The sequence below is a fragment of the Pithys albifrons genome, chromosome 1 (genome assembly GCF_047495875.1).
Source record: "Pithys albifrons albifrons isolate INPA30051 chromosome 1, PitAlb_v1, whole genome shotgun sequence".
NCBI lineage: Eukaryota > Metazoa > Chordata > Aves > Passeriformes > Thamnophilidae > Pithys > Pithys albifrons.
The window spans coordinates 102,288,000-102,314,208 of record NC_092458.1 but is presented as its reverse complement, the minus strand read 5'-3'; the positions used below and the strand labels follow the sequence as shown (position 1 = coordinate 102,314,208).

The 26,209-nt window shown below is 41.9% G+C and overlaps 1 protein-coding gene across 5 annotated transcripts in view; it reads right to left on the bottom strand.

Annotated features, from left to right (window-relative positions):
* The window catches only part of APP (amyloid beta precursor protein), a 208,376-nt gene that overhangs the window by 23,391 nt on the left and 158,776 nt on the right, over nucleotides 1–26,209 (bottom strand). For all 5 annotated transcript variants that reach the window (XM_071562894.1, XM_071562884.1, XM_071562914.1 and 2 more), the window contains one exon: nucleotides 5,190–5,411. In XM_071562894.1, the coding sequence (XP_071418995.1) occupies nucleotides 5,190–5,411 (222 nt within the window). The remainder of the gene's footprint in view (nucleotides 1–5,189; nucleotides 5,412–26,209) is intronic.

Below are 26,209 nucleotides of genomic sequence, written 5' to 3'. Positions count from 1 at the left end.
CACAGCAGTTCAGAGTGACACCAGCAGATCATGTAATTGCTTTCCTTACATAGCTCTATGCAAACCCCAATTTCCACCCTTAACTAAAAACTACAATTTTGAGTCTTTTCCTATTTACGTCTTCTGACAGTTTTTCAATATTGTTGGCACCAACCCTCAGGCAGGTCAGCAGTGATTTTCAGTGGCAAGAAATGAAGGGAAGGAGCAACCAAAGACCAAGAGTACCCAAACAGTTCCTGGAGATCCCTCCTCTGCCACCGTGGCTCTTGCCTCCTCCCTGGAAGGCTATGTAACCCTACATGCCCACAGCTACGGAGAACGGAGGGAGCAGCTAAAAGGACAAAAGGATGGAGAAAGTTTCTATTGTACAGTAGCGTGGACCTGACCTCAGGGTAATGCAGCAGTTGTGGTGAGGTGAAAGTATTAATAATAAACAATTCTTCTTGTCATCTGTAATTTTGGAAGTCCTTTACAGGGGAAAAGGCAAACATCACTGGCACAGTTCATAACTGACACAGAAGAGAAATGACCTGGTCAAGGTCACAAACCAGTTGCAGGCCAAAAACTGGAGGCAAAAGCTAAGAGACAAGGGTCTTCCAAAGTAGATTGTGATTCCAGGCAGCACAATACAAAGAAAGGCTGGTTTCAGGAGAGCCCTTTCAAATTTCATTTGCATTTTAAAACTTGCTTGCTCTGCCCCAGTATTGATGTATGCACAAACCCAAGCTAACTCTTGTCTGCTCCAGTAGATCACATCACCTCACAACAGCTGATGAAGAGAGGAGAAACTTAAACCTATTACAGCATTGATCAATAATCAAAATTCAAAGATATACTGTGTGTTACTATAAAAACCTGCATTCATTTTGCTACTCAAGAATGATATTTCTCTTTAACATACTTCTATGTGCACAGAGGTGCACAGACAGACTCATCAAACTAAATTGGTAGGTATCTGCTTACACTGACTGCTCAGGCTTCATACAGGCCACACATCCCACCTTTATGTAACACTAATACACCTCAGAAGAGCAAGAGAGAATATGTTTGCTTCTCTTTTCAAAAATAAAAGAAAGGTGCATTAAAGAGCTGGTACAAAGCAGGAGGTGGGGAGTGCGATGTGATGCTCACCTACCAGGAACAGTGTTGAAGGGAGTGACTGGACAAGTCATAAGGATAACACAGTAGATTTACAAGAATCTCACTTCACAGAAATACTTTGTCAGGCTTTGTAAGGCTCTACCTGTAAGTGCAGACTAAAATACAGGGAGCAAACCCCCAAACCCAGTTAGTCACTGGCAAAATGCCCAGGGGCTTGGCAGTGCCAGAGCTTCACAAATCTCGGGGGTTTGCTCCCATCTCTGAAAGTGTGTTTTTCTTTGTTAAAATACCATTTCCTGACAGTTTGGTGGCACCTACTGCAGGGTCCTCAGAGAGTGTTTTTTACCAATCTAATTTGAGTCACAATACACTCAATATCCAGTCAGCTATGCCAGTAGTGTAGTGAATTACCTGCTGCTTTGGATTGACTTCTGTGGACATTTACAGGGAATCCACCTCAAGGGAAAACAAGGAAGGAAATACTTGCAGAAAATACTGAGCTAGGCTAGACTTTTAAGGTCTATTTATTTTTAGACTATTTTCATTTATTAATCAGTAAAAGAAATTTTAGAAAAATAAACTATTTGCATAAAACCTATCCTTTCACCTAAAAATGCAGTTATGATTGTTTGGAAAAACTTCACATGGAGTCATAAAACCTTAAGATTTCATGGAAGCATACCAATCCAATCTGTTATTAAATCTCTCAGTGAGACCTGGGATTAGATCACTGCCATGGAATGGGAACTAACGACAAATTTAAGGTATTTTTTTGTAGTATAACATCATCACTTCTACATAGAATACTGGGTACTTAGAAACCAAGATTTAATGGCTGCACTTCCTACCACTTTTCCCACAGTCACATTTTGGTTTAAACATTCCCCAAATGGTTCATTAAAAACAAGTCTCATCGTAGTGTCTGCTAGAGGGCACAAGATCCCAGGTCCTAACCCAGCCCACTCCAGGATCTGTTTTGTTGCCTCTCAGACACTGACAGCCCTATCAGAAATTTAACAGTAAAGCAAATTTGCAATGATGTAAGTAATTTACCTGATGTGCCTGCTCAGGACTGAAGAAAACCACTGCTTACACAGCACAACAACTCTTTGCAGTGAGGAAGTTGGGACCCTCACTCTATCAGGAAACCCACTTGCACGTGCTGAGCTGGCAGCACACTGGGTTTGTGTTCAGCAGAGTTTTAAACAAGTTGACTTCATACGTCAAACTAGACCAAAACAGTATCAACAACTGACCCTGCAACTTGCTTGCCATCTGAAAATCTTCTGGTAGTCTCTCTTCAACCTGCTGTGTCACTCGCTCAGCATGTTTCCCAGACACCAGGCTGTTCACAGGGAACATGCTGTGATTTCTTGGCAATGCTGAGCACCCTCAGCTCTCACCCAAGTAAACAGGAGCTGAGATGATGACCATCACTTACACTGCCATGGCCAGTCACTCTGTGGTATCTGAGGTCTCTCTAGCAGATGATTTTTGAACTGACACCTTTTTTGATCAATGGTTATTCGTTCTAAAAGGGTAATGATTTGCTCAGTACTGCATAAGATACAAAAACCTTCTTCCATAAGGGAAGCTTATTGTTTGAAAAATAGGCTATGCAGAAATACCTTCAGTGGATGGGGAAAGGAAAAAAGGGAAGGAGAAAATCATATCAATTGTTATTTACTTCTTGCTACTTCCAAAGCATATTATAAGAGACGGAAACCACATTTTTGGAAGCTATGAAGGCAAAGCCTGAAATAAGACAATGGTCACAGAGAAGACAAATGGCACAGTCAGTCCTGGGATTCTGGAACAAAGAGCTGAGAGACAAACACAAAGGAAAAAAAATGAAGCTGTGAAATTCCCTTTTGATGCTTTAGGCAAAGGTATAGAATAGGTGTCTAAAGAAAAAAAGAAGGTATTACAGGCATGATCACACTAACAACGTTGTGGATTTGGTAGATGACAGAGAAGCATAATGAAAAACAAGAAGGACTTGAAGAGGTTTAAGTCACCAAATAATTTCCACTTCTGACTGTTCAGACTTGAACAATAATAATGGTTGGCCTAACAGACTTGTTTGCTGCAATAGCTTCATGACAAATACAATTCTGATATAAAAAACCAAAACTAAATCCCAACAACTTGAAAGCATGAAAGTTAAAAGAGATTTCCACAGTAAACATTAGGAAGTGCTGCAATAAACCACATACTGCATTAAAACACACAGGATTCATAATTAAACACTATTTGATTCCAGGCAGGATAGTTTTTGGTTTTTATTTGCTGTCATACATTTCAAAAGGAGAATCATGCTCAATATACTTGCCTATGGGAATTCAGTGTCACACTGATGTACTTTTCATTATTAAATTCTGAGCTTAGCCAGGTTTCTGAAGGAAAATTCCGCTTTTATGATTAAACTGGAGGTATGTTTGGGTGCACCTGTCTACCTACCAACTTGGTGACTGAAATCAGTACATTCTGAAAGCTGGGAACACAGACATCAAAAGCAGTTAACCCTTCCCCAAGATTCATAAAAGCAGGCAGTGGTTATAGAAACTGATGCCCTGGATGCCTCAGCTATGGGAAAAAACTGCAGCATGAGCTGCACTGGAAAATTCCTGCAGGACAGACACCAGCAGCCAGATTGTGACCTGCTCCTGGCAGACAGCCTTGACATGTGCACTGTAGCAGGCTGCAGCTCGTTCGCCAGAAAAATGAGGTTCATCCTGCCAGCCTGGCCAGCGTCTGCAGCCCTCGCCTGACGCGCTCCAGCCAGCTGCTCTCACCGTCACTGGGCTGCAAGTGCCCTTCACACACGTCTGCAGCCCTTGTCACCTCCTCCCACCTCCTGGACCCCAATGCAGGCCCCTCTGTTGGGTTTGCTCTGGCTCTGTTCTTCTCCTTGGTCCCTCCCTGGCACTTTGATTTTAGCCCCACTCCTGAGCAGCCTCTCCTCTTCCCCTCAAATCTGCCTTGCTGATTTGCTGACCTTTGTGCAGCTCTTTTCTTTTGCCTGATCCTAGGCTTCTCTGACTCCTGAGGACAACCTGCTTTGATCACAAAACTGGTTCTAACCCCACTGATTTCACCAGACACCAACAGCAGACCTGGCAAATCCACGTCCATGTCTCATGCTTCATCTCCCAAGCAGCCAGTTGCCCACAGTCATTCACACATTGCCTTAGAACCCATTCTGAGGGCAGGTACAGCCTAAGACAGTGGCTTCGAATGACTCTGGGGAGGATATTAATGTCTGTGCAGTTCAGCTACAAATTACAACTTTGTCTGAAAAGATTTCTGTAGTTCCAGGCTCTGTGACTCTGCTATGGCTTTGCAGTTACAAATTTTCACTGATGTGATTAAGTTAGCACCAGCAACTGTACAGTTGAACTGATAGAGGCAAATAAACACAATAGGAGGAACTTGAATGACATGATCAAAGTCCCTCAGGTTTCTGATTAATTGGCTCTAGTGCCTAAGTGAACTACCAATTCCAGATTATATATAAATTATTAAAGCAGTGTGCAGTCACTTCAATAAATTAGCCCATGAAAACATAAAATACTCCTCAGGAAAAAACTTTTACTAGCCAGTTGCATTGCTGAGCATGTAGAACATTTCTGCAGTACATTCTAGACAACCACTGCAGGGTGGGAAATCAAATCATCTGTCATCCTAGCATTGTGCTCAATCTGTAATAATTCTCATACCAGCAAATAAAAAGCTCTACCTTAACCTAAACACTCTTTTCATTGTGGCACAAATCTAAGACTTATCTGCCTCCCTTGGGTCATTGTCATGTATCTTATAAAGACTGTCACTCATAATCTCCTCGAATTTATTATAGTTGTTTCTAAAGGAAAGAAAGCTTAGCACTGAAGTGTATGTTGTGTCTAAATTCCGAATTTTAGTCAGCACTTTCTGTTCCATCAAAGACACACAACTGACATGGCAGACTAGCTCTGAACTAACATTTCAGAACCTCTATCCTGCTTATGTCAGAAAAATGTCAATTTTCAACATGAAGAGAAACCATAAAGCTCAGAATATTCTGTGTTTTCTCTCTCTACTGTACATACCTTCATTTTCAGTATTGGCTGGAACAGAATCAACTCCAAAGGGATGCCATGGCTGAAGGTCATCTAGGCTGAAGTCTCCGTCCACTGGAAGAAGTTCAACTGTGGTCTTGGTTTCCGTCAATGAAGGCATGAGAGCATCATTTCCATAGCTGATTCTGGGTTCGCTGATCATATTGGCCAAAACATCATCAGAGTAGTTCTGTTCTTTCTGAAGCAGTTCATCTGCAAGGAAATTTCAGTGCAGAAATTATCTGAAAAAGCCTGCATTTCAGAGGATTTATTTTCAATGCCATCAAAGTAATAATTCACTGTTGCAATACTGTGTTTTCTTATGATAAAGAAAAACATAAAGGCTCAGAATAGTCAAAACCCTGTGATAAGCACTGCAGCTAAATCAGGCACTTTTTTGAAATATCAACCAGAATGGCCCAATACTGTTTCTTACCCACATTTCCACCACATAACAGTTCACAGGTCTGTGCTATACAAGTTTCTTGACTCTCACCACTTTTTAAAGGAAGCACAAAACAACTCCCTCCAACTCCAGCCACCCAGGCCTCCGGCTGCATAGACTGTTTGAGCCTGGACCTACTACCAGAGGACAGTATGAGAAGCGCCTGCATACGATGTGAGCAGGTGAACGATTTGCTGTGTCTGGTGGCAGAGCTAAAGGAAGAGGTCGATAGGCTCAGAAACATAAGGGAGAGTGAAAGGGAAATTGACTGGTGGAGTCACACCCTTTCCATTCCTACGGAAGCCCAGCAGGAGGTGGTGAAGCCCAGCCCCTCCTGCCATCAGGCAGACGGAACAAACCATAGGGTTGGGGATGAATGGAAACAGGTGCCTGGTCGTAGAGGCAAAAACACCCCCTCTCGTCCCCTTTCACCTGCCAGGGTGCCCTTAAAAAACAGGTATATGGCCCTGGACTCGGACAGTCTGTTGGAGGACAGTCAGGAGGAGGATCTATCTAGAAGATCTTCTGGTTACTCCCAGCCTACCGGACGGGTTACGACTACAGGTAAGAGGAAAAAGAGAAGGGTTGTTGTAATCGGTGACTCCCTTCTGAGGGGAACTGAGGGCCCTACATGTCGGCCAGACCCGTCCCACAGGGAAGTTTGCTGCCTTCCTGGGGCCAGGGTGAGGGATATTACCAAAAGACTTCCTAAACTTATCCAACCCTCAGACTATTACCCACTGTTGGTTGTCCAGGTTGGAAGTGATGACATTAATAAAAGGAGTACCAGAGTAATTAAAAAAGATTTCAAGGCACTGACCCAATCTCTTCAGGGGACAGGAGCACAGGTAGTAATTGCTTCAGTCCCTGTGCTAGCTGGGATGAATGAGGAGAGGTTTAGGAAAGCCCAGCTTACCAATAGGTGGCTTAGGGGATGGTGCTATCATCAAAATTTTGGGTTTTTTGATCATGGCGCAAACTCTGTGTTGCCCAGTCTCGTCAAACCAGATGGGCTTCATTTATCTAGGGAGGGCAAAAGAACTGTAGCCCATAAGTTGGCAGGGTTAGTTAGGAGGGCTTTAAACTAGGTTTGAAGAGGGGAGGGACGGCAACTGGGCTCTCCAGAGATAGGCCTAAGGGCATAGAGCCCGAGTTGAAAAGGAAATCAATGGCCCAGCTGAAGTGCATGTACACCAATGCACGCAGTATGGGAAACAAACAAGAGGAGCTGGAAGCCATAGTGCAGCAGGAAAACTATGACATAGTTGCTGTCACAGAAACGTGGTGGGATGAATCACATGACTGGAGTGCTGCTATGGGGGGCTACAAGCTCTTCAGAAAGGACAGGCAGGGAAGGAGAGGTGGAGGGGTGGCTTTATATGTTAGAGAGTCTCTTGACTCTGTTGAAGTTGAGGTCAGCAGTGACAAGGTTGAGTGCCTGTGGGCCAGAATCAGGGGCAAGGCCAACAAGGCTGACACCCTTGTGGGTGTCTGTTACAGACCGCCCAACCAGGATGATGAAGGAGATGAATTATTCTACAAGCAGCTGGCAGATGTCTCAAAATCTCCAGCCCTTTTTCTTGTGGGTGACTTTAACCTGCCAGATATCTGCTGGGAGCTTCATACTGCAGAGAAGAGGCAGTCAAGGAGGTTCCTGGAGTGTATAGAGGACAATTTCCTTCATCAACTGATAAATGAGCCTACCAGGGGTAAGGCCCTGCTAGACCTACTGTTTACAAACAGAGAGGGGCTGGTAGATGATGTAGTGGTTGGAGGCTGCCTGGGGCACAGTGACCATGAAATAATAGAATTTTCAGTCCTCAGGGATGTAAGGAGAGCCACCATTAAAACCTCTACCTTGGACTTCCGGAGAGCAGATTTTGGCCAATTCAAAGAACTGATTCAGAGCATACCCTGGGAAACAACCCTTAAAGGCAAGGGGGTCCAGGAGGGATGGACATGTTTTAAGAGGGAGATTTTGAATGCACAGCAACAGGCTGTCCCAGTGTGCCGAAAGGCCAGCCGGAGGGGAAGACGGCCAGCTTGATTAAATAGGGAGATTCTGCAAGAAATCAGGGATAAAAAGAAAGTTTACAGACTATGGAAAAAAGGGCTGGCTACTTATGAAGAATTTACAGAGAGAGCTAGGTCATGCAGGGAAAAAATTAGGGACAGAAAAGTGGAATTTGAAGTAAATTTGGCTATTTCAGTTAGGAATAACAAAAAGTCCTTTTATAAATACATTAATAACAAAAGGAGGGGCAAGGAAAACCTCCATTCTCTGTTGGACTTGGAGGGAAATATAGTTAAGGAAGATGAGGAGAAGGCTGAGGTACTTAACACCTACTTTGCCTCAGTTGTCACCAGTAAGACAGGTGGCCCTCAAGACAACTGGCCTCTGGAGCTGGTAGACAGGGAGAGGGAGCTGAATAGCCCTCCTGTATTCCAGGAGGAAATAGTGACCGACTTACTGAGCCAGCTGGATCCTCACAAGTCTATGGGACCAGATGGGATCCATCCCAGGGTGATGAGGGAGCTGGCAGAAGAGCTTGCCAAACCACTCTCCATCATCTTCCAACAGTCCTGGCCCTCTGGGGAGGTCCCAGATGATTGGAGGTTGGCGAATGTCACCCCAATCCACAAAAAGGGCTGCAAGCAGGACCCTGGCAACTACAGGCCTGTCAGCCTGACCTCCGTGCCTGGCAGGGTTATGGAGCAGTTCATCCTGAGTGCAATCACACAGCACCTTCAGGGTGGACAAGGGATTAGACTCAGCCAGCCTGGGTTTAGGAGGGGCAGGTCCTGTCTGACCAACTTGATCTCTTTCTACGATCAGGTGACCCAGCTGGTGGATGAGGGGAAGGCTGTGGATGTGGTCTATCTGGACTTCAGCAAGGCCTTTGACACTGTCTCCCATAATATACTCCTGGAAAAGCTGGTAGCCCATGGCCTGGACAAGTGTACCCTCTCCTGAATTAGGAGCTGGCTGGAGGGTCGGGCCCAGAGAGTGCTGGTGAACGGAGCTGCATCCAGCTGGCGGCCAGTCACCAGTGGTGTTCCCCAGGGGTCTGTATTGGGTCCAGTCCTGTTTAACATCTTTATTGATCATTTAGATGAGGGGATTGAGTCCATCATCAGCAAATTTGCTGATGACACCAAGTTGGGAGGGAGTGTCGACCTGCTGGAAGGCAGGAGGGCTCTGCAGAGGGATCTGGATAGACTTGAGAGATGGGCTGATTCCAATGGGATGAAGTTCAATAAGGCCAAGTGCCGGGTCCTGCACTTTGGCCACAACAACCCCCTGCAGCGCTACAGGCTGGGCACAGAGTGGCTGGAGAGCAGCCAGGCAGAAAGGGACCTTGGGGTACTAATTGACAGGAAGCTCAACATGAGCCAACAGTGTGCCCAGGTGGCCAAGAAGGCCAATGGGATCCTGTCCTGTATCAAAACTAGCGTGACCAGCAGGACCAGGGAAGTGATCCTTCCCCTGTACTCTGCATTGGTGAGGCCACACCTTGAGTACTGTGTTCAGTTCTGGACCCCTCAGTTCAGAAAGGATGTTGAGGTGCTGGAGCGGGTCCAGAGAAGAGCAACAAGGCTGGTGAAGGGACTGGAGCACAAGTCCTGTGGGGTTGTTTAGCCTGGAGAAGAGGAGGCTCAGAGGTGACCTCATCACTGTCTAGAACTACCTGAAGGGAAGTTATAGCCAGGTGGGGGCTGGTGTCTTCTCCCAGGCACTCAGCAATAGGACAAGGGGGCACGGGCTTAAGCTCTGCCAGGGGAAATTTAAGTTGGATATCAGAAAAAAATTCTTTACAGAGAGAGTAATCAGGCATTGGAATGGGCTGCCCAGAGAGGTGGTGGATTCACCATCCCTAGAGATTTTTAAACACAGATTGGACGTGGTGCTGGGTGCCATGATCTAGTAAATGGACTAGAGTTGGACCAAGGGTTGGACTCGATGATCTTGGAGGTCTTTTCCAACCCAATTGATTCTATGATTCTATGATTCTAATTCAGCATGTTGCCAATAAGTCAGCTGGTGAGAGGCTCACAGAAAGAAATGTCTTTGTAACTTCCCCTTTTTCTTAAATGCTCACTGCCAAAGTTCATCACAGTTCTTAAATCCTAAGTCAACACAGCAGTTACTGTATTAAATTGGGTTTACTGCACTAAATCTGAGGAAACATTACATTTTTAACATATATAACTTCACCAAAAGACTGAAATAGTTATTTGTTAAAAAGCAGTACTAGACATCAGCAGGCAAATGATTCTACAAGTAACCAGGATCTAAAGCTGTGCAGTACTATGTAGGTTGTGGGGTTTTTTTTATTTCCTTGAAGCAACCTGAGAACAATCAAAGAATTTTTCAGCCGCATCAGGTGTACAGAACAATCCAGCATTAAAAATAAGGCTGGAGATTGTGTGTGCTTCATTATTCCAATCCCTTCACACATCAAAGTTCATCTACTCTCATCACAGAAAGGACATGAACCTGTTGGAGCAAGTCCAGAGGAGGCCACAAAATTGACCAGAGGGATGGAGCACCTCTGCAATGAAGAGAGGCTGAGACAGCTGGGGTTGCCCAGATAGGACGAAAGTTCCAAGGAAACTCACTGTGGCTTTTCAATACATACAGGGGGCCTATAACAAAGATGTGCCAAACTTTTTAGTGCAGCTTTTGTGACAGGACAAGGAGTGGTGGGTTTTTAAGGAGGGTCCATTTAGGGTAGATATAAAGAAGTTTTTTACAATGAGCGTGGTAGCAGATGTCCCATCCCTAGAAACATCCAAGGCCAGGTTGGATGGGGTCTGAGCAACCTGATCGAATTGAAGATGTCCTTGCTCATTGCCAAGGAGGCTGCACTAGACAACCTTTAAAGGTCTCCTGAACACAAACCATTCTACAGTTTTACTCTTGATCTCTCCCTTTCACTGTCATTTGTTTTTGCAGGAGCAACACATTATTTTTAAGTACTTTGAGGGAACTTGGTGCACAAGAACACATTCAAGTGAGCAACTGTAATGAGGAAGATAAGTAACTGCTAATAAGGCATCAATGTAATTAGTAAGCAGGTGTCACAGAGCTAAATAGCTCATAACAGGAGACTGCTGTAAAGTTGCATTACTATAAAGAAGTGGTCATGCACGTGAGCACACACAGGACAGCTTGTCAGCACTTCATTAAGGACCCCCTGACTGCCACTGCTTCACACTCACATCTCAACCCTGTAGCAATTCAGGGACAGGAATCACCACTCTACTGCTGGACCCTGTATGTCACTTATTTTCCAGTAACATCAGTGACAAAGGACATGTAAATTTCTATGCACATCCTAGCTTTAGATCTCTCAGTAAAATTCTTTGAATGTAATTTTCCTCCCAACTTTACACCAAACCATACCACCTCAGAAGCACAATGTAACCATGCAGCAGCCCTCAGCAAGGGCCCTCCCCAAGGCACGAGCATTAGACCTGGCACTGCTTCAGTGCCTTTATCAACAATGATGTAATAGGGCTCTGCTCTGCAGTGTGTCTTAAAGACCACCTTGAGATGGCTGATACAACTCTTTGCCACACTATTTCTACAACACTAAATTCAGAATATCAAGAATAAACAAAAAGTTTTAACTTCAGACTCAGGACAAACATGAGGTCTGAATATAGCAAAACTATTTTTTAAAGCAAAATTTCCTGTTTAAATAGCAATTACTTGAGCAGAAGGTAAGCCTGATGTGTACACAAAATTCTGTGATTTAATTTGTTCATTAGAATAACTTAATAAGATATTATAGAAAGCCTACATCGTACTGAATTTTTCTCTTAATTTTATTGAAAACACTGTATAGGATACCTACTAAATCTTCAGAATGGAAAGAAAGTTTGATTTTTGTCTCCTCACTGCACTTACAGTAATCCTTTTCCAAATTAAACCATCTCCTTGTATCAGAGGACAGACACGTGAAGCACCTTGATATTCTGAGCAGATACTGTATCACATGACAGGTATCAATTTTCATTAGAATGGGATGAAGAGATTTTGCAAAGAGGAGATGGATGTTAGTGGCCTGAGGGAGATGTCTGGTGCCCATGGGCCATGCAGGGAGCCACAGATGACTGCAGCTGAGAGCACTGTAACACCGTATCATCATGGAGCACAGGAGAGAGTATCACAGTACTACTGAGCATCTTAGTGCCTGGCAAGCCTTTCTAAACACGGAAACTGGAAGGGTTTTGGGGTGCAGTTCCCCTCCTTTCCACCGTACTCCCCATCCTCAGAGGATGGTGCGGGGCACTTCAGAGAGCTGCAGCCTATGCAGCAGTGGCAGGGAGGGGTGCTGGGGGAGCTGTGCCCCAATCACCCCTTTGCCCTGGGCAGTGCCAATCCTGCACAATTCCTGTCCCTTCCCTGCTGCTGATGCACTCTGTAGACAGCTCCTGCCCTTGGAAAGGGACAAATGGTGCATGGAGAGGAAGGAAGAACTTGAGCTCTGGCAGCAGAGGAGCAGCACCACGTGTGGCAGAACATTTGGGGAAGGTCACAGTGCCAGATGAGAGGCACTCAACTCCCACGATTATATCCAAACCCATGGGGGCTGGGAGGGATTGCACACTAAGTCTCTCTCAATGGTCCCAAGCAGGAGTACATCGTCACTGGCACTCTTAGGCTCTGTTGTTTCCCACTCAGCTGCAGTGCAGAGCACGGACAGGAACTGACCTGCACAATAGCTCAAGTGAGGCAGACAGATACTACAACCAGCAGATTATGATCACATTCATTTTACAAGCAGGGAAACAATGGGCAAAATGAATCAAGCCCATCTGACAGGATGAATCAGACACTGAATGACAGTGAGAAATTGGAAGTGCCTGGCGTAGACACTGTGCTGGAGTCCATCACACTGAGGCAGCTGTGTCTGCATCGAGTAAATGATTTGCAAACAATTGCATCAATCTCCGAACTGCTACAAAAAGTTTGCCTTAGGATTTCCAGTTACTGACACTAGCTGGCAAAGCCCAGGATCAATTTTTCAGTGTTGATTTTGTTCTGAGTATCGATGGCTACTTGACTCATCAGTTACACTAACAGAAAGCCACAGAGCCCCATTGCTACCCATCAACACAGTTCTCCCATCCTTCTTCACAGCTGCCAATTCAATTCCCTCACCCTGCAAAAGACAATTCTCTAAATAAGCAGAGAGTACAGCCACAGCTGGAGGCTAGGATGTGCATTCAAGACTATTTCAGGGTTTTTACTTGTATGGTGAATATCTTATTAGTCACTGAAAATAGAGAGACTACAGGCTGCTCCTCAAAATTACATCTCTCATCAAACCAACACAACAAAAACTATAACAATTTTCCTATAATAAATGTTTTGTTGCGCATCTCATTATCTCCTTGTAGTGTTCTGATAAGCCCTATCATTGAGAAGAACAAAGAAGATGTGCTCAAAAGCATCCGTGACCTTAGGAAAACCCATGCTCAGCTGGGATCTCAAACCTCCGCCCAGCTCTGGATTTGGTGTGAGGGTGCACAAATGCTGCTTCTCCTCCAGACACCCAGAATTTTCCTTCAGATATCTAACCCTTTTCTTTCTTAGGATAAGAGAGAGGCTCATTCCTGGTACTTTAATAAACCTCTTCTTGGGCTTCTCATAATCTCTAAGCAAGTTTCACTCATTCTTGTGCTCACTGCAGGCATTTCCCCATGGGTCAATACTACTCAACAACAGCATCAAGAAAAATTGAAATGAAATATGTTTGGGGAACTGGATAAAGTGTAATACCAGTACACGTGCCTTCAAGACTATTGTCTAAACCCACAAAAGCAAAGAAAGAGCTGAAGAAAGTAAATAAAATCTATTACAAAGTCTTCTGGTGGATGTGGATTGCTAGAAGCCATTTGTCCACAACGGCCCTAGACCACATTTCTATTTGTAAAGCTTTGCAAAGAGCACTGTGCTAGAAAAGATACCATGACGAATCCCAACAGAGGTGATGGAGCCCTGGAATGGCAAAAACCATGCTATGCTCTAACCGTAGCTACCTTTTACTGGCACACAACATTGTTTCTGATGTTGGACTCTGGGGCTACTTCCCCGCCCTTCACTGGCACAGCTATAATGACAGAAAATTTATGTGGAACAGCTTCATTTGCTGCCCAGGAACACCAGCAAACTATTAGCTGTCTTTCAAACTGTAGTTTTTATTTAGCTCCTAGTTTATTATTTAAAATTTCCAAAAATAATTATAATATTTGTTTGCTGTGTTTTGAAGGAGCTCATCTACTAAATGAAAAGCTCTGCAATCACTATTATGTGCAAGGCTTTTGAATTTACTTGAAAAGCAGCTTTAAAATTAGCAATTATAATTTTGGAAGTTCTATAAAGCAATTTAAGGTCTTAAACCAGATTAGAAACAAAGTGCACCCAAAACACCTCTAATTAAGACTCATTAGGACACTACCAAATTATATGCCATAGTTTTGATGCAGCACCAAATCCCTTTTGTTAAATGCCATCTACGTGATAGAACACACACTGATCCAACAAAGATGGGCTTGGGAACCAGCTCAAATAAATTGGTATAAATGCAGAGTCTTATTGTCTTGTATTTATCATCAGTGACCACTCAGTCTGAACATGTGGTTTTCCCAAAGTGAGTTGCTTTTGAGCAGATCCTGTCAAAATGACAAAATTAAAAAGTGTCAGCACCCTCCCTGTTCTTCTTGACAGCAGAAATTGGAGTGTTTCAGTCATAGCGATGGCTCCATTTGCATGGGCACACACATTGCCTGATAGCAGTCTGAAGGCACTCAAACTGTGCACATGCTTTATGTCCCAATTAAGATTCACCAAGAACACTGACACAAACATTTATTACAGTGGATGTGGTAAGAGGTAACATGTTTAGCTGCAGCTTTCAGTTGTACGCCTACTTTACAGATTAATTCAATATGCCATGTTGTCTTCTAAAGGAGTTGCACTGATGTAATGCAGCCAGGTTTTAACTAACTTTGAGTGTCTCCATCTTGCCAGCTGTACGAATCAGAACTCTCTCAGCCTGGTAAATATGAAATCAAGACCTCCTGTGCCTTACTGCAGAGTGAAGCTCCACTGAATTTCAAGCATATTGTTATTCTAAGATGTTTTGCTAAATCAAGCACTCTGTGATCATAATGTTACATCCTGGTAGGTGTCATAATTACAACATTATCAAGCTGCAAAACACAATTATGTGGTATTCAGCATTGAACTAATTGATTTGTGTAGTAAAAGTCAAATATGATTTAGAGAGCAACTCTGGTGAGAACTTTATTGAAAGTGACCTGCCTGCTGGAGGATGTGAGAGTGGTTTTGTTGCCTGCACGCTTTGAGGATGACAGAGGAGTGATATGCTGGATCATTACGATGAAATATTGGAAATGAGCCCATCCTGCAATGCTTAGATCCACACTGACAGAGAAATGTGACCACCCCACCACATTTAAGCTCTGCCTCCTGGCCAGCCTGTGAAATCATGCCACAGACTTTTTATCTGGAAACTTTTACAGCATAGTATGTCTCTCCTTCTCAGGGTTAAAGGGAAACAGAAAGAGCAAGAACCACGGAAAACAGCATTTCATAGTTTTTGTTTTCTCTTCTTTAGTGACATCACCTCTAGGGAAGGAGCAAGTAGCAGCAGCACTCTGCATTTCAGAAATTTCTTATGTGTGTGAAAATCTTTTTCAATAAGGTGAAAAGACTTTGCCTTTTTCAAGTTCTCATAAAGGGAACATTTAAGGTATCATGAAACAATTGACCTAAGACATTTTTTCCTAGAAATCAGTAGGGGAATAACCATCCCATAGCCTTGGACAATACCTTGTTGGCTAAGGACCTAACTTTAGAAAATAGACATCTCAAGTTAAGAATACATGCAATAATTAGAACCATACTAAAACCCCCCATGCTTCTAATGTATTTTCAAAAAAATCACAACTTGAAACACTTCCATTTCTTTACCATTTCTTACTGCCTTCTCCTCTTTCAGCATATGTGGATTTTGCTGTTTCCGGATATAAAAACAACCCAAGCGAGTCTCCTTCTATCATCAGGTACATGGAATAAGGTTTCAGTTCAATTTGCCTTGCTCACTTTTCACCTTACATCATAAAAAAACTCCCAAAGATGTGTATCTTATATACCAAGCAATTGCTCTTTTCCAAGTTTTCTGGTAGCGAATAGTGTCCAAAGCTTGGATGATCCAATTCAGGAAAACATCTATTACTGTGTAATGATTAATTTCAATAAGACCTTAGTGCCTTTTTCATTAGAGATGGACTTCAATGCAAATTTAGTTTTGTACATGGCTATGTAATTACTGAGACCTCTGAGCAAAGGTTCATGAGAATTTCCACACCACTTCTTCACAGAAGAACCAGAATCATCCTCTCCCCTTTTCACAGTCTGCTATGAAACTCAAGGTCTGAAATTTTGTCTAATTGTCTAAGAAGGCTGCTATGACACCCTTTACCTCCAGTGACAGAACACTGTAATTACTACAGATCCTTAACTACCTGACAGCTACATGAAATAGTTATTAACTAAAATTAATATCAATATATGGTTATAGCTGTGAGCACATTTATAATATTTTTAGTATTTAACAGCCAGTCATCTGTTTAATGATTGCAGTTCCCTCACAGTTCAAAGCAGAGAGTATTAAAGGAAGCTTGTGTGATAAAATAAGTCCCAAAAAAGAAGCCTGTGTCATCTTTGAGAGTTATTAAACAGAAATTAAAGACCCTGCTCTTCTCTTTAAAAACTTTATGCCTTTTTGTCCATTTCTGTGGTCTCCTCATTCAATTTGGTTAAATTAATAATATTGCCTCAAAAAGGTAATTCACAATTCATAGCCTCAAAAGCTCTGGATTGAATGCAGAAAAAATCTTACAATCATGTTATGGCACTCTTCTGGGTAAAAATTCTGAATGAAACACAGTATTTTGTGCACTCAGCCCAATGTTTTCAGCACTGACATCTCTCATTTCTAGTATGTTAAAAGTTCCCCTCCAAGTAAGCCATGGCAACAATCCAGTATTAAGGTAGACAAGGAAAAATTAAAAAATATTTGGGAAAAAAATTGAATTGAAACTATACCATAATCAAGAACACACATTATATGTCATCATCCTGATCCACATAACTGTGACAAACTCCCCAAGTTTAAATTTAACTCCATATTTAATTCCAAATTAACATGTCATTAAGTTCTTCAAAATAGGCTGCAGATTCTAAATTAAAACAAATAAACAACTCCACCAATTGTCACTGATATTTCTGTCAGCTGAATCAGTAATGATTATTCCTCCGCAAGCTTATGAATAGAAAAGGCCAAGTACATTTCCATCTTAAGTGGCTTATATAAGTGAAACTACTCTGCAAACCTCCCCATTTTTATGAAATAGTACTAGAGAATTTTATAGTCCATTTTCTAAAAATAATTATTTACTTATTTATTTATAAATTATTTATTGGTCTTATTTACTGATAAAAATAATCATATTTATTTGCCAACCTTATAATATGCAGTACAACTCAAAACTGAAGTAGAACCCAACACTCCATCACTACCTAACACCTGAAAACAGTCAGTTACCCACCATTTTCCATAAGCACTGCTAAAAGTCAGCACAGCAACTTCTGATGTGTACTGAACTTGGAAGCAGCTTAGAAATCACTAAATAATCCATTAAAATATAAAAAATTGAACAATATTGTGTTGCCCCTGATACCTTTGGACAAGAGAGAACATTTATTTGACTTATAATAGTTTAAATCAAAATTCACCAAAACTTATTTATTAACTGCAGTTTCAGCACTTTATAGGCCAAATGTATCCTGGGTTGCCCAAGTATTCTAAAGAGATACATTTATTAAATTTAGTGAATATATCTATGAAGTGGGATGTGACTTATTGTGATGGCTTTTATGCCAGTTTTCATATGCATCATCTAAAAGTAGGTAGCAGAACAGAGCAAAAACTGGAACTCAGAAAATGTGTTTTTCAGCTGAATTGGGTATATGAGAATTACATGGCAGGAGAAGGTTGTACTGATCAAAGATTGTTTTGTTTGCAACCCCACATGCATGGGGACTGACTGCAACATCTCCATCAATCCAGCCATTCTGTAAAATCACATCTCCCCAGCAACTCTTTTCCCTTCGTATCCCAATAGTAAGAGCTTACCTAGCAAGAACACCACAGATATTTTTGACCATAATAAGCACCTGTGAATTTCCACTCTGCACATCTGAAAAGAAAGCTATGTTTGAATAAAGCAAAACTTTGTACATCATTGGCATCAGGGGCACAGCCATACCCCTCAGAATACCTGCCCATAAGGATGCAGTTCAGATGTTAGTGTTTGAATTCCTCTGGACAACAATTCCAGAGACTTCTCTGGCGGTGACGACTGACACATTAGCTCTGTAATATATCATATATAAGGCTATACTACATAGCTTGCGCAGACAGTCTGTAACTGGTTCTCACTGGACACTTGCAATGTGCTGGCATGTAAGAATTAAGATGATTACTTTGCTTCTTTCACGGTCTAACACTCCCTACTAGGAATCTGATCTTAGAGTGAACCACCCAGAATGACACAACTGTGTTACCAAAACAGGTTAACTGGGAAAAGAAAATTCATCATTCAATGGCAAAAATGAAGCAAGAGAGATGCTGTGGAGTGCCTGTGCTCCCACAATTTTGGGCTGCTTCAGTACTTGAGGACACTGACACCATTAACCTGATTTAGGATGACAGGAAGATGACACATTTATGAATAAAATTACACATATATTTTTGCATCAAGAAAATTTCTAGTATCTCAGCATAATGACATTTCCATAAGCAGGCAATGTTTGACCCAGCCAAAGCCTCCCCATCTGAATGGGTGCTATGCTTTCAGAGGGTGCAGCTCAGCTGAGCTCACTTGCTCTCAGATCCTATTGGCAAACTGGACAACTGTAAGATATTTTCAGAAATTTGTTATCTACCCAAAAAAAGGAATGGCATCTTTAATTTGGCACATGATGAACTAACTTACTAGCTCCTTACAGCATAATGGTAGAAGGAATTATTAGGAAATACTAATGAGAGAGGCCGAGAGAAAACATCTCGCTTCATGAGAGACTAAAATCATACTTTAAAATTTTGGTACCACTATGTGTTTTATCTGTAGCATCTCAAAAACAAGTGCTCCAGCTTTTCTTTTCACTTTCACTGAAGACACAAAAGAGCAGGAAATCAACTCTACTAGAAGTTTACAAGCAAATCTGTAGCTATGAGGTACTTCTGACCTATGCTGCTTTTTAAAATCAAACATATGCAGTATATTGATTTAAAATAATACAAATTCAACATTTTCACACAACGTTAGCCCCACTGCTAGCAGAAACAACACTTTCCAAAACAGAATTTCTCAGTCTGTTGTCTTCATGACACCAGAAAACAACAAGTGAAATGACTGGAGATTTAGAACACAATCCTGATGAAATCCACATTTCCATGTATCCAACCAAACAAGAAAAAACAGGAAACAATACAACCAATAATCAAATAGTCAAAGCTTAGTGCACTTTTTTCGATGGTGCACAAGATCACCTCTACACTCCTCCAGAGGGGTAATGAAACAAGTGGACACTGCCTCACTCTGCTGTCGCTGTGACCCCAGAGTGGTCTCATGGTCATAAATTCCCTGTAGGAACTGTAGTGGGGATGACAACTTGGTATTTAAAAAGAAGTGTCCATGAAAAAATACTTCAGGCTGGAGTAATGGAAAGAACACAGAACAGGGACTTCAAGTAGGATCTATCAATGCAGGACAGTACTCTGGCCATCAGCTCCTGACGAAAACCAAGGCAATACCTTTAAACCTTCTCTGCTAAAGGATTAATTATTTTAGAATGGAAGATTTAAATACTCATTGAAATAGCAGATGCTTAGAAAATTAAAAAATTACTTTGTTTATAAACTACAAGTCCACAATTATTATCAGAAGTTCCTGGTTTTCAGTTCTAACACTTGGATCATGAGATCAGATTTCTTAGAGGTTCAGGTGAAACAGAACTGCGTTACTCAAACCAGAGGAAAACACTCTTCTAATAAACTTTATAAGACCTTTTTATTCTGATTAAATTTCTGAACTAGAAAACAAGACGTCCCACTTCTTTCCCTGATGAAAAAATCATGTGAAACCATTTATCCTTTTCTTGGTATCTTTGAGCCCCGGAGGAAGCTGGCTCTTTTACTGGCTGAAGTTCACAATATTTATGAGATGGAAAGAGGGTTTGTGCCGAGAGAAGTCAGGATTCAAATCTTTTCTGAAGAACATTAGTGCCCTTGACAGCACACAATAGACCATTTAGCTACAAAAGACGGGGAGGATATAGTACATTGCTAATGAAAGCATTTCAGAACATCAGTGTCAGTGAAATACATTTATATCTATTTTAATCATCTACAATTCTCTGTCTAATTTTCCATGACAGTTCAATATTCTGGACAGAAAATAAGAGATGCTTAGAAGAGGCAAATGTTGGATCTATTTCCAGGATTTTTTTCCTTCTCTCCTGAGCTGCAGCAAAGGACATCTTATACCAGCAGACAGAGCTGAGTCTCCAACCTGGAGAAGTAACTAAGGTTCTTTGGCTCTTTTAAGCTCCAAAATGGTGTGCAAAATTTACAAAGCAACACAGAACTGTCATTCCAGCTGGCAAATACCCTTGCAGGTTAGAATATAACACAAGAAGGGAGCACAGTTCATTCACCTAGAAGTGCAAATTCTTGCACCTGGCGAACAACTCCATGCACCAAGAAATGCTGAGGGCTGAGCAGCTGAAAACAGCTCAGCAGGGAATAGCTTGGGGTGGGTCCTAGTGGGCACCAAACTAACATGAGCCAGAACTGTGCCCTTGCTGGAAAAGAAGGTGGTCTCCTGGGCTTCACTGGCAAAGCAGGGCAGCAGGTGGAGGAAGGGGACCTTTGTCCTCTGCTCATCACTGGTGAGGTCTGGAGGACTGTGTCCAGTTCTGGGCTGCTCAGTAGAAGAGAGACATGGACATGCTGGAGAGAGTCCAGTGCAGGGACACAGAGGTGGTCAAGGGACTGGAGAGCATCCCTCCTATGAGAAAGGCTGGGAGAGCTGGGACTGTTCAACCTGGAGAAGTGAAGGCTCAGGGGGATCTCCCAATGTGTATAAATATACACTAATGTGGAAGAGGGCAAAGAGGACAAAGGCAGGCTCTTTTCCGTGGTGCTGTTTCAGGACAAGAAGCAATGGGCACAAATTGAAATACAGGAGGCCCCCTCTGAACATCAGTAAACACTCTTTTACTTGAGTGTGACCAAGCACTGACAACTGGCTCTGGGTAGCCCTGCTTGAGCAGGGGAATGGGACCAGATGATCTTCAGAGGTTCCTTCCAACCTCAGTCATTCTGTGCTTCTGTGACATTGTTGATTCCCTACAAAAACCAACTACATAACCTTACTCCAACAAATGGTATCTTCCTATTTATGACATTTAAACAATTGTAAAAATATTTTATAGAGAATAAGAAGCGGCAAAATTGATGGCTTAGTAAAGACCAAAAGTTTGTGATGATTAAAGAAAAAAAACAACTGAAGTAAGCGCGTGCACGCGCGCGTGTGCGTATATATGCACATACATGTATGAACTAGCCAAATGTTTTAAAAAACTATGTCCTTGGGTGGAAAAGGCCTTAACTGTTATTCAGGCAGTCCACCTGAGCCATATGTCAGTATTCAAGCATATGAAAATCTATCTCAATGTTGCCACATAAAGCTTAACACAGACTTCATTTGCTTTTGTGTGAGAACTCTGTGATCTTTAACCACTGACTCAGCAGCACATTTTTCACTGGAGTCCTAACAATCCATCTATTCAGCTGAATGACATAGGTCTTCAAGGGAGAAGATTAAAGGTAAATAACAACTTCACAGAAAATTAAAATTTTTTCTTTGAAAAGCTAAGGTTATTGGATACACACAAGCAAGTCAAATCAATTGGGGGAGAAAGCACAAGCATAGTTAGTGCTGCAAGTCACTCCAGGGCACCTGTGCAAATACACATTCTCTGAAGGCTGCTTTTGACTGCTTATTCCAGTTGCATTATCCTTATGGGCACAGAGGGCAGAGCAGAATGTCAGGAATGGTAAGTCTGTATGACACAGTACAGACACACCAAACAGCCCCTTGAGAACTGGAAGGCAGTTTTTACAGAACCTTTTGCAAGACCGACACATAATCATGCTACTTCTAGAAACTCTGTTTAAAGTTCACTGGGACATCTGTGTGGTGCAGATATACCAAACAAATCTCCATGGAAGACTTGCTCCCATGGAAAAATGTGCTGGTTTTAAAGAGATGAAGGTGGAAATTCAATACTTATGGTTTGGCAAAGATGATGTTTCCTTGCCCCCCAAACTGAACACTCCCCTACTCAGTATTAGCCAAGTGCCTAGGGCAATTTAGAAATGACAATGTCACTGACCACCAGACTGACAGAAAGCATAAAAGTCATTGTCCAACCTTTCTTAGTTATGGATTTCTGTAACTACTGCAGCTGCACACTGGATTTACCTTGGTTGGATTAAGCACACTTGTCAACTGGTGCAAAACTCAACTCTCCTGAGCAAGGGCAACACTGATGACAATTCCTCATCTTTCTCTATGCCAGTTCACTGAATGTGATCTGTCCCAGTACAGACAAATCCTAGAGTGCTAATTCATCTGTGAGGGCAGTTAAATGACACCCCGATATCTGATCTCACCAGATCTTGGAAACTAAGCAAGGTCAGGCCCAGTTAGTACTTGGATGGGAGACCTCCTGAGAATACCGGGGGCTGTAGGTTCTAGTCCTGAGGACTTCACTGTCATCACCGTCCAAGCTCGCTTGGTCGTGGCAGGTGAATCTCAGGAGTTAAACGGTGGGGCCACTTCTGCACACGCTGTGCCTCACCTAAAAAATCCACTGTGCAGGCTCGAAGGACACACCCACGTAGGGACAGCCCTTCCCAAATCTTTGTCCATGAAGACTGGCCATACATATATACAAGCAATTCATCTACCCATGCTTCAACAACACAGTTTTACTTGATCAGAAAAAAAAGGCATTATAACCACACTGATGCATGACATTATTGCATCAATCAACTGCAATTATTGCAATCAATCAACCAGGCCCTCTGCCTTTACTGTAAGAAGAAGACTAGAACTGGTCCCTATGAAGCAACCGAGAACTGCCACCACCCCAAACAAAAAGTAATTTCAAGAATTTAGTAGTCTAAATAAATCATAAGGCAATTACTATTCTTACTTGCCATGTACTAGACCATTCTGTACCACCAAAGTGCAACACCCTTGGAAACCTTTCAACAGCCTTTTAACAAGCTGTTGACACATTTAATGTACGTCAACTTCCCTTTATTATTCTGATATCTTGATACAGCGACCCAACTTCAAATAAAGGTTCAGAAATTGCTTCAGGATCTTAAATAGTTTTGCAGGTAGAATTCTTCCCTTCAGCTAAATCTTAAGACAGAAAGGAACAGATACAGAAAAATGAGACATTGAGAAGTCTTATTGCAGTCTGAAGCACATTTCTAAATAAATACTCAAAATATAGTATTTTAAGGAAGAGGATGAAGAAAACAATCACAAAACAAAAGGTACCGAACAGGACAGACCAAGAGTTTGGTTTTGCAAAGCCCCCAAGGGCATGTTTTAGTTTTGCAATATGAGTCCCCAGTATGAGTCCCCAAACCACAATGGTTTTTTGGACTGTTAGCCTGTGGCAAGCAACTAATGCCCTCAAACTTCTTAAGCAGGATACCACAGAATGAACAGAGAACACCATCCTCATTCAACTCATGGTAAGAAATGCACAAAGCTGTGGATCAACTACAGGTCAGAAACTAGAAATAAGAAATTAACAATTAGTCTAATAAATGCTGAAAGAACAGAGCCAGTTGAGGCAGTGCTAACTTGGCCCTCCATTGACAGGTATAGAAGCCTGATGGTTAAGGAGGAAGGGTTAAAGGAAAGCAAGACTTCAGATATCTTTAGCCTACAGCTTGTCTTTTTTCTAAAAATACAAAAATCTTCACAGGAAGTTGTAAAGCAAATGTCAGGAGGAAAATCTCTCTTGTTCAAATTTTGTCATGCTAGGCTGGAGCACACAAATACTTGACCCAGAGCACACTCCATGAATCTGAAAGCAAGCAGTGATCCGGGCTCTGCCTGGCTTTGTCCTCTCTTCTAGCTATGTAATTTGAGTGTGGTACCCAGAAAATGCTGCAGCAGAACAAGATAGGCAGAGTGGAACAGAATAATAAAATAACAATAGCTTGATTCCATATGCCAAGGGACAGAAGAAATCGTATTCTTTTACTTACTGCACATAGCTGAGTATTTCTGAGCTCAGGTACAGCACTGCTGTGGTATTAATAGACTGTTTAATATTTCATCAGTGGTGGGCTAGAAAATATGGAGCTGAGGACATCAGTTTGGAAATGAGCAACGAAGAGAGAATTAAAAATTCAGTTCACTGTCTGCTCACGTGACTGATGCACAAAACTCTGACGTTGCTTCTGATTCAGAAGCAGTGCCTGCTGTGCCACTCTCAGCAATAAATTGCCTTTTGCATACATGGATAAGCAGTCTAATCAAATAAGGATTTAAAGCAGGATGTGCTCAAAAGACCTGCTGATTTCTTTTAAAGCTTGCTATTGCTTTCTCTGGGCTTCTATACATGTTAAATAGTATATGAGATTTATCAGAGGGAAAAGGTGAGTACAAACACCTAAGTAGGCAAATACCTACAGTGTGCAAATAAATGTATCTTCTCAGATTTTCTGTGCCACTCTCCTATTCTTGGGGCATACCCTTGCTTGTGAGAACACCCATTTAAGGCCAAGAACTATATCAGCTGCCAACAGTGACCTGGTTTTCAGCACATTTGCATTACTGCCCCTTGAGAAATCGCTTGCAGCCAGAACGCCAAATGGTCTCCTGCCCAAATGACCTGCTTATGCTTTCCAAGCTTTGTCAGAACAGTCATGGTCACACAGACCTCCTTCTGCAATGCTCACACTGGCCCTTTTTGCCCTGCCCCATCATGGATAAAACACAGCCAAGCAGTATCCTTTCTCACACATCTAGTGAGTGCCTGTCACTCCACTGGGGCATTTGCACATTGTAGATTGATCAAATGCTTAGCAAGAAAACCCTCACATCGTTTAAGTGCTGCTTTCTACCCTCTGGGTCTTTCCACCTATCCATGTACTCCTACCACAACATCCACTGTTAAGGCCAGGGGACACCAACTGGTGATGAAAACCTGCAGATAAGGACAACTCTTAAATTTTACCTTAACTTCTTCCCACCATCTCTGCTGGAGTTATGAAAACAACAAGAAAAGGCTGTTTCAAAAGGCATAAAAGCCTGCTTTTAGCATAGAAGTTGAATTTCGTATTTTTGGATTCTGCACATTAAAACTATGGCTGTAAACCTGTCTTTTGAGAAAGGAACTTCAAATAAAGCCAGTATTTTTAAAGGAAACTTCAAAGGACCCACTGCTACACCGTGATTTATCTGATCACCAATCAAAAAATCTTCAGATGGTTGAAGAAAACACTCTCGGAGCAACTCTAGAACCTATTTCATACAATTCAAATTCATTGCTCAGAAGAAAGACTTCAAATAGAACAGACAAGAGTGTGCAACTTATTTTCAGGCACATCTGTCTTTCAGTGACAGAACACCACCTACAACTCATGGTTTGAACTTTTGGCAGTGAACTGCCACAAAAGTGTAAGGGAAATTTTCTAGTATTTCTAGTTTAGTTTCAAATAAAAAAAATTATTCATATACATATACACACACACACACATATAAATATATGCACATATATATGTATGTATGTATGTCCCAAGACCTGAGATTCAAATTTCTCAACAACTACTATGGAGAAACTGTGCAAAACAGGTCATAATATCTCTGGCAATAAGAAAAATCTAGTAAAAAAGAGCACGTTATTAGATGTAAGAGGAATTAACACCCTGGTACAAATTCACAGTAAATTAGATATCATTTATTTTGCTACTAAGAGAGCTACTTGTTCAAATTAGGGAAAAACTGCCTTTGTCAGAGTTCTGCCTTCTAAAGGAAAGATTACTCATTCCTCAAGGTGAAAACTGCTCATGAAGAACTCTGCAGTAAAAAGTGAAACTTGAAACTGAAACTACAATGCACAAAAAAAATGAAGTAAAACTATTTTCAACCATGTCTCCTTACATGTAATTTATTAATCAGGCACTGTGTGTGAGATGGTCCTATCTAGTTTATTTTTCAGCTTTTCTGCTGAGCTGAATCAGCAGAATTTCTAAGTAAATGATTCTAAAAAAGGTATTTAATGAAACACTTATCTTCTTAATGAGAGTTGTAATAATTCTGTGAATGCTACCAAGTGCAATTTTACTAGAATTTTACTTCT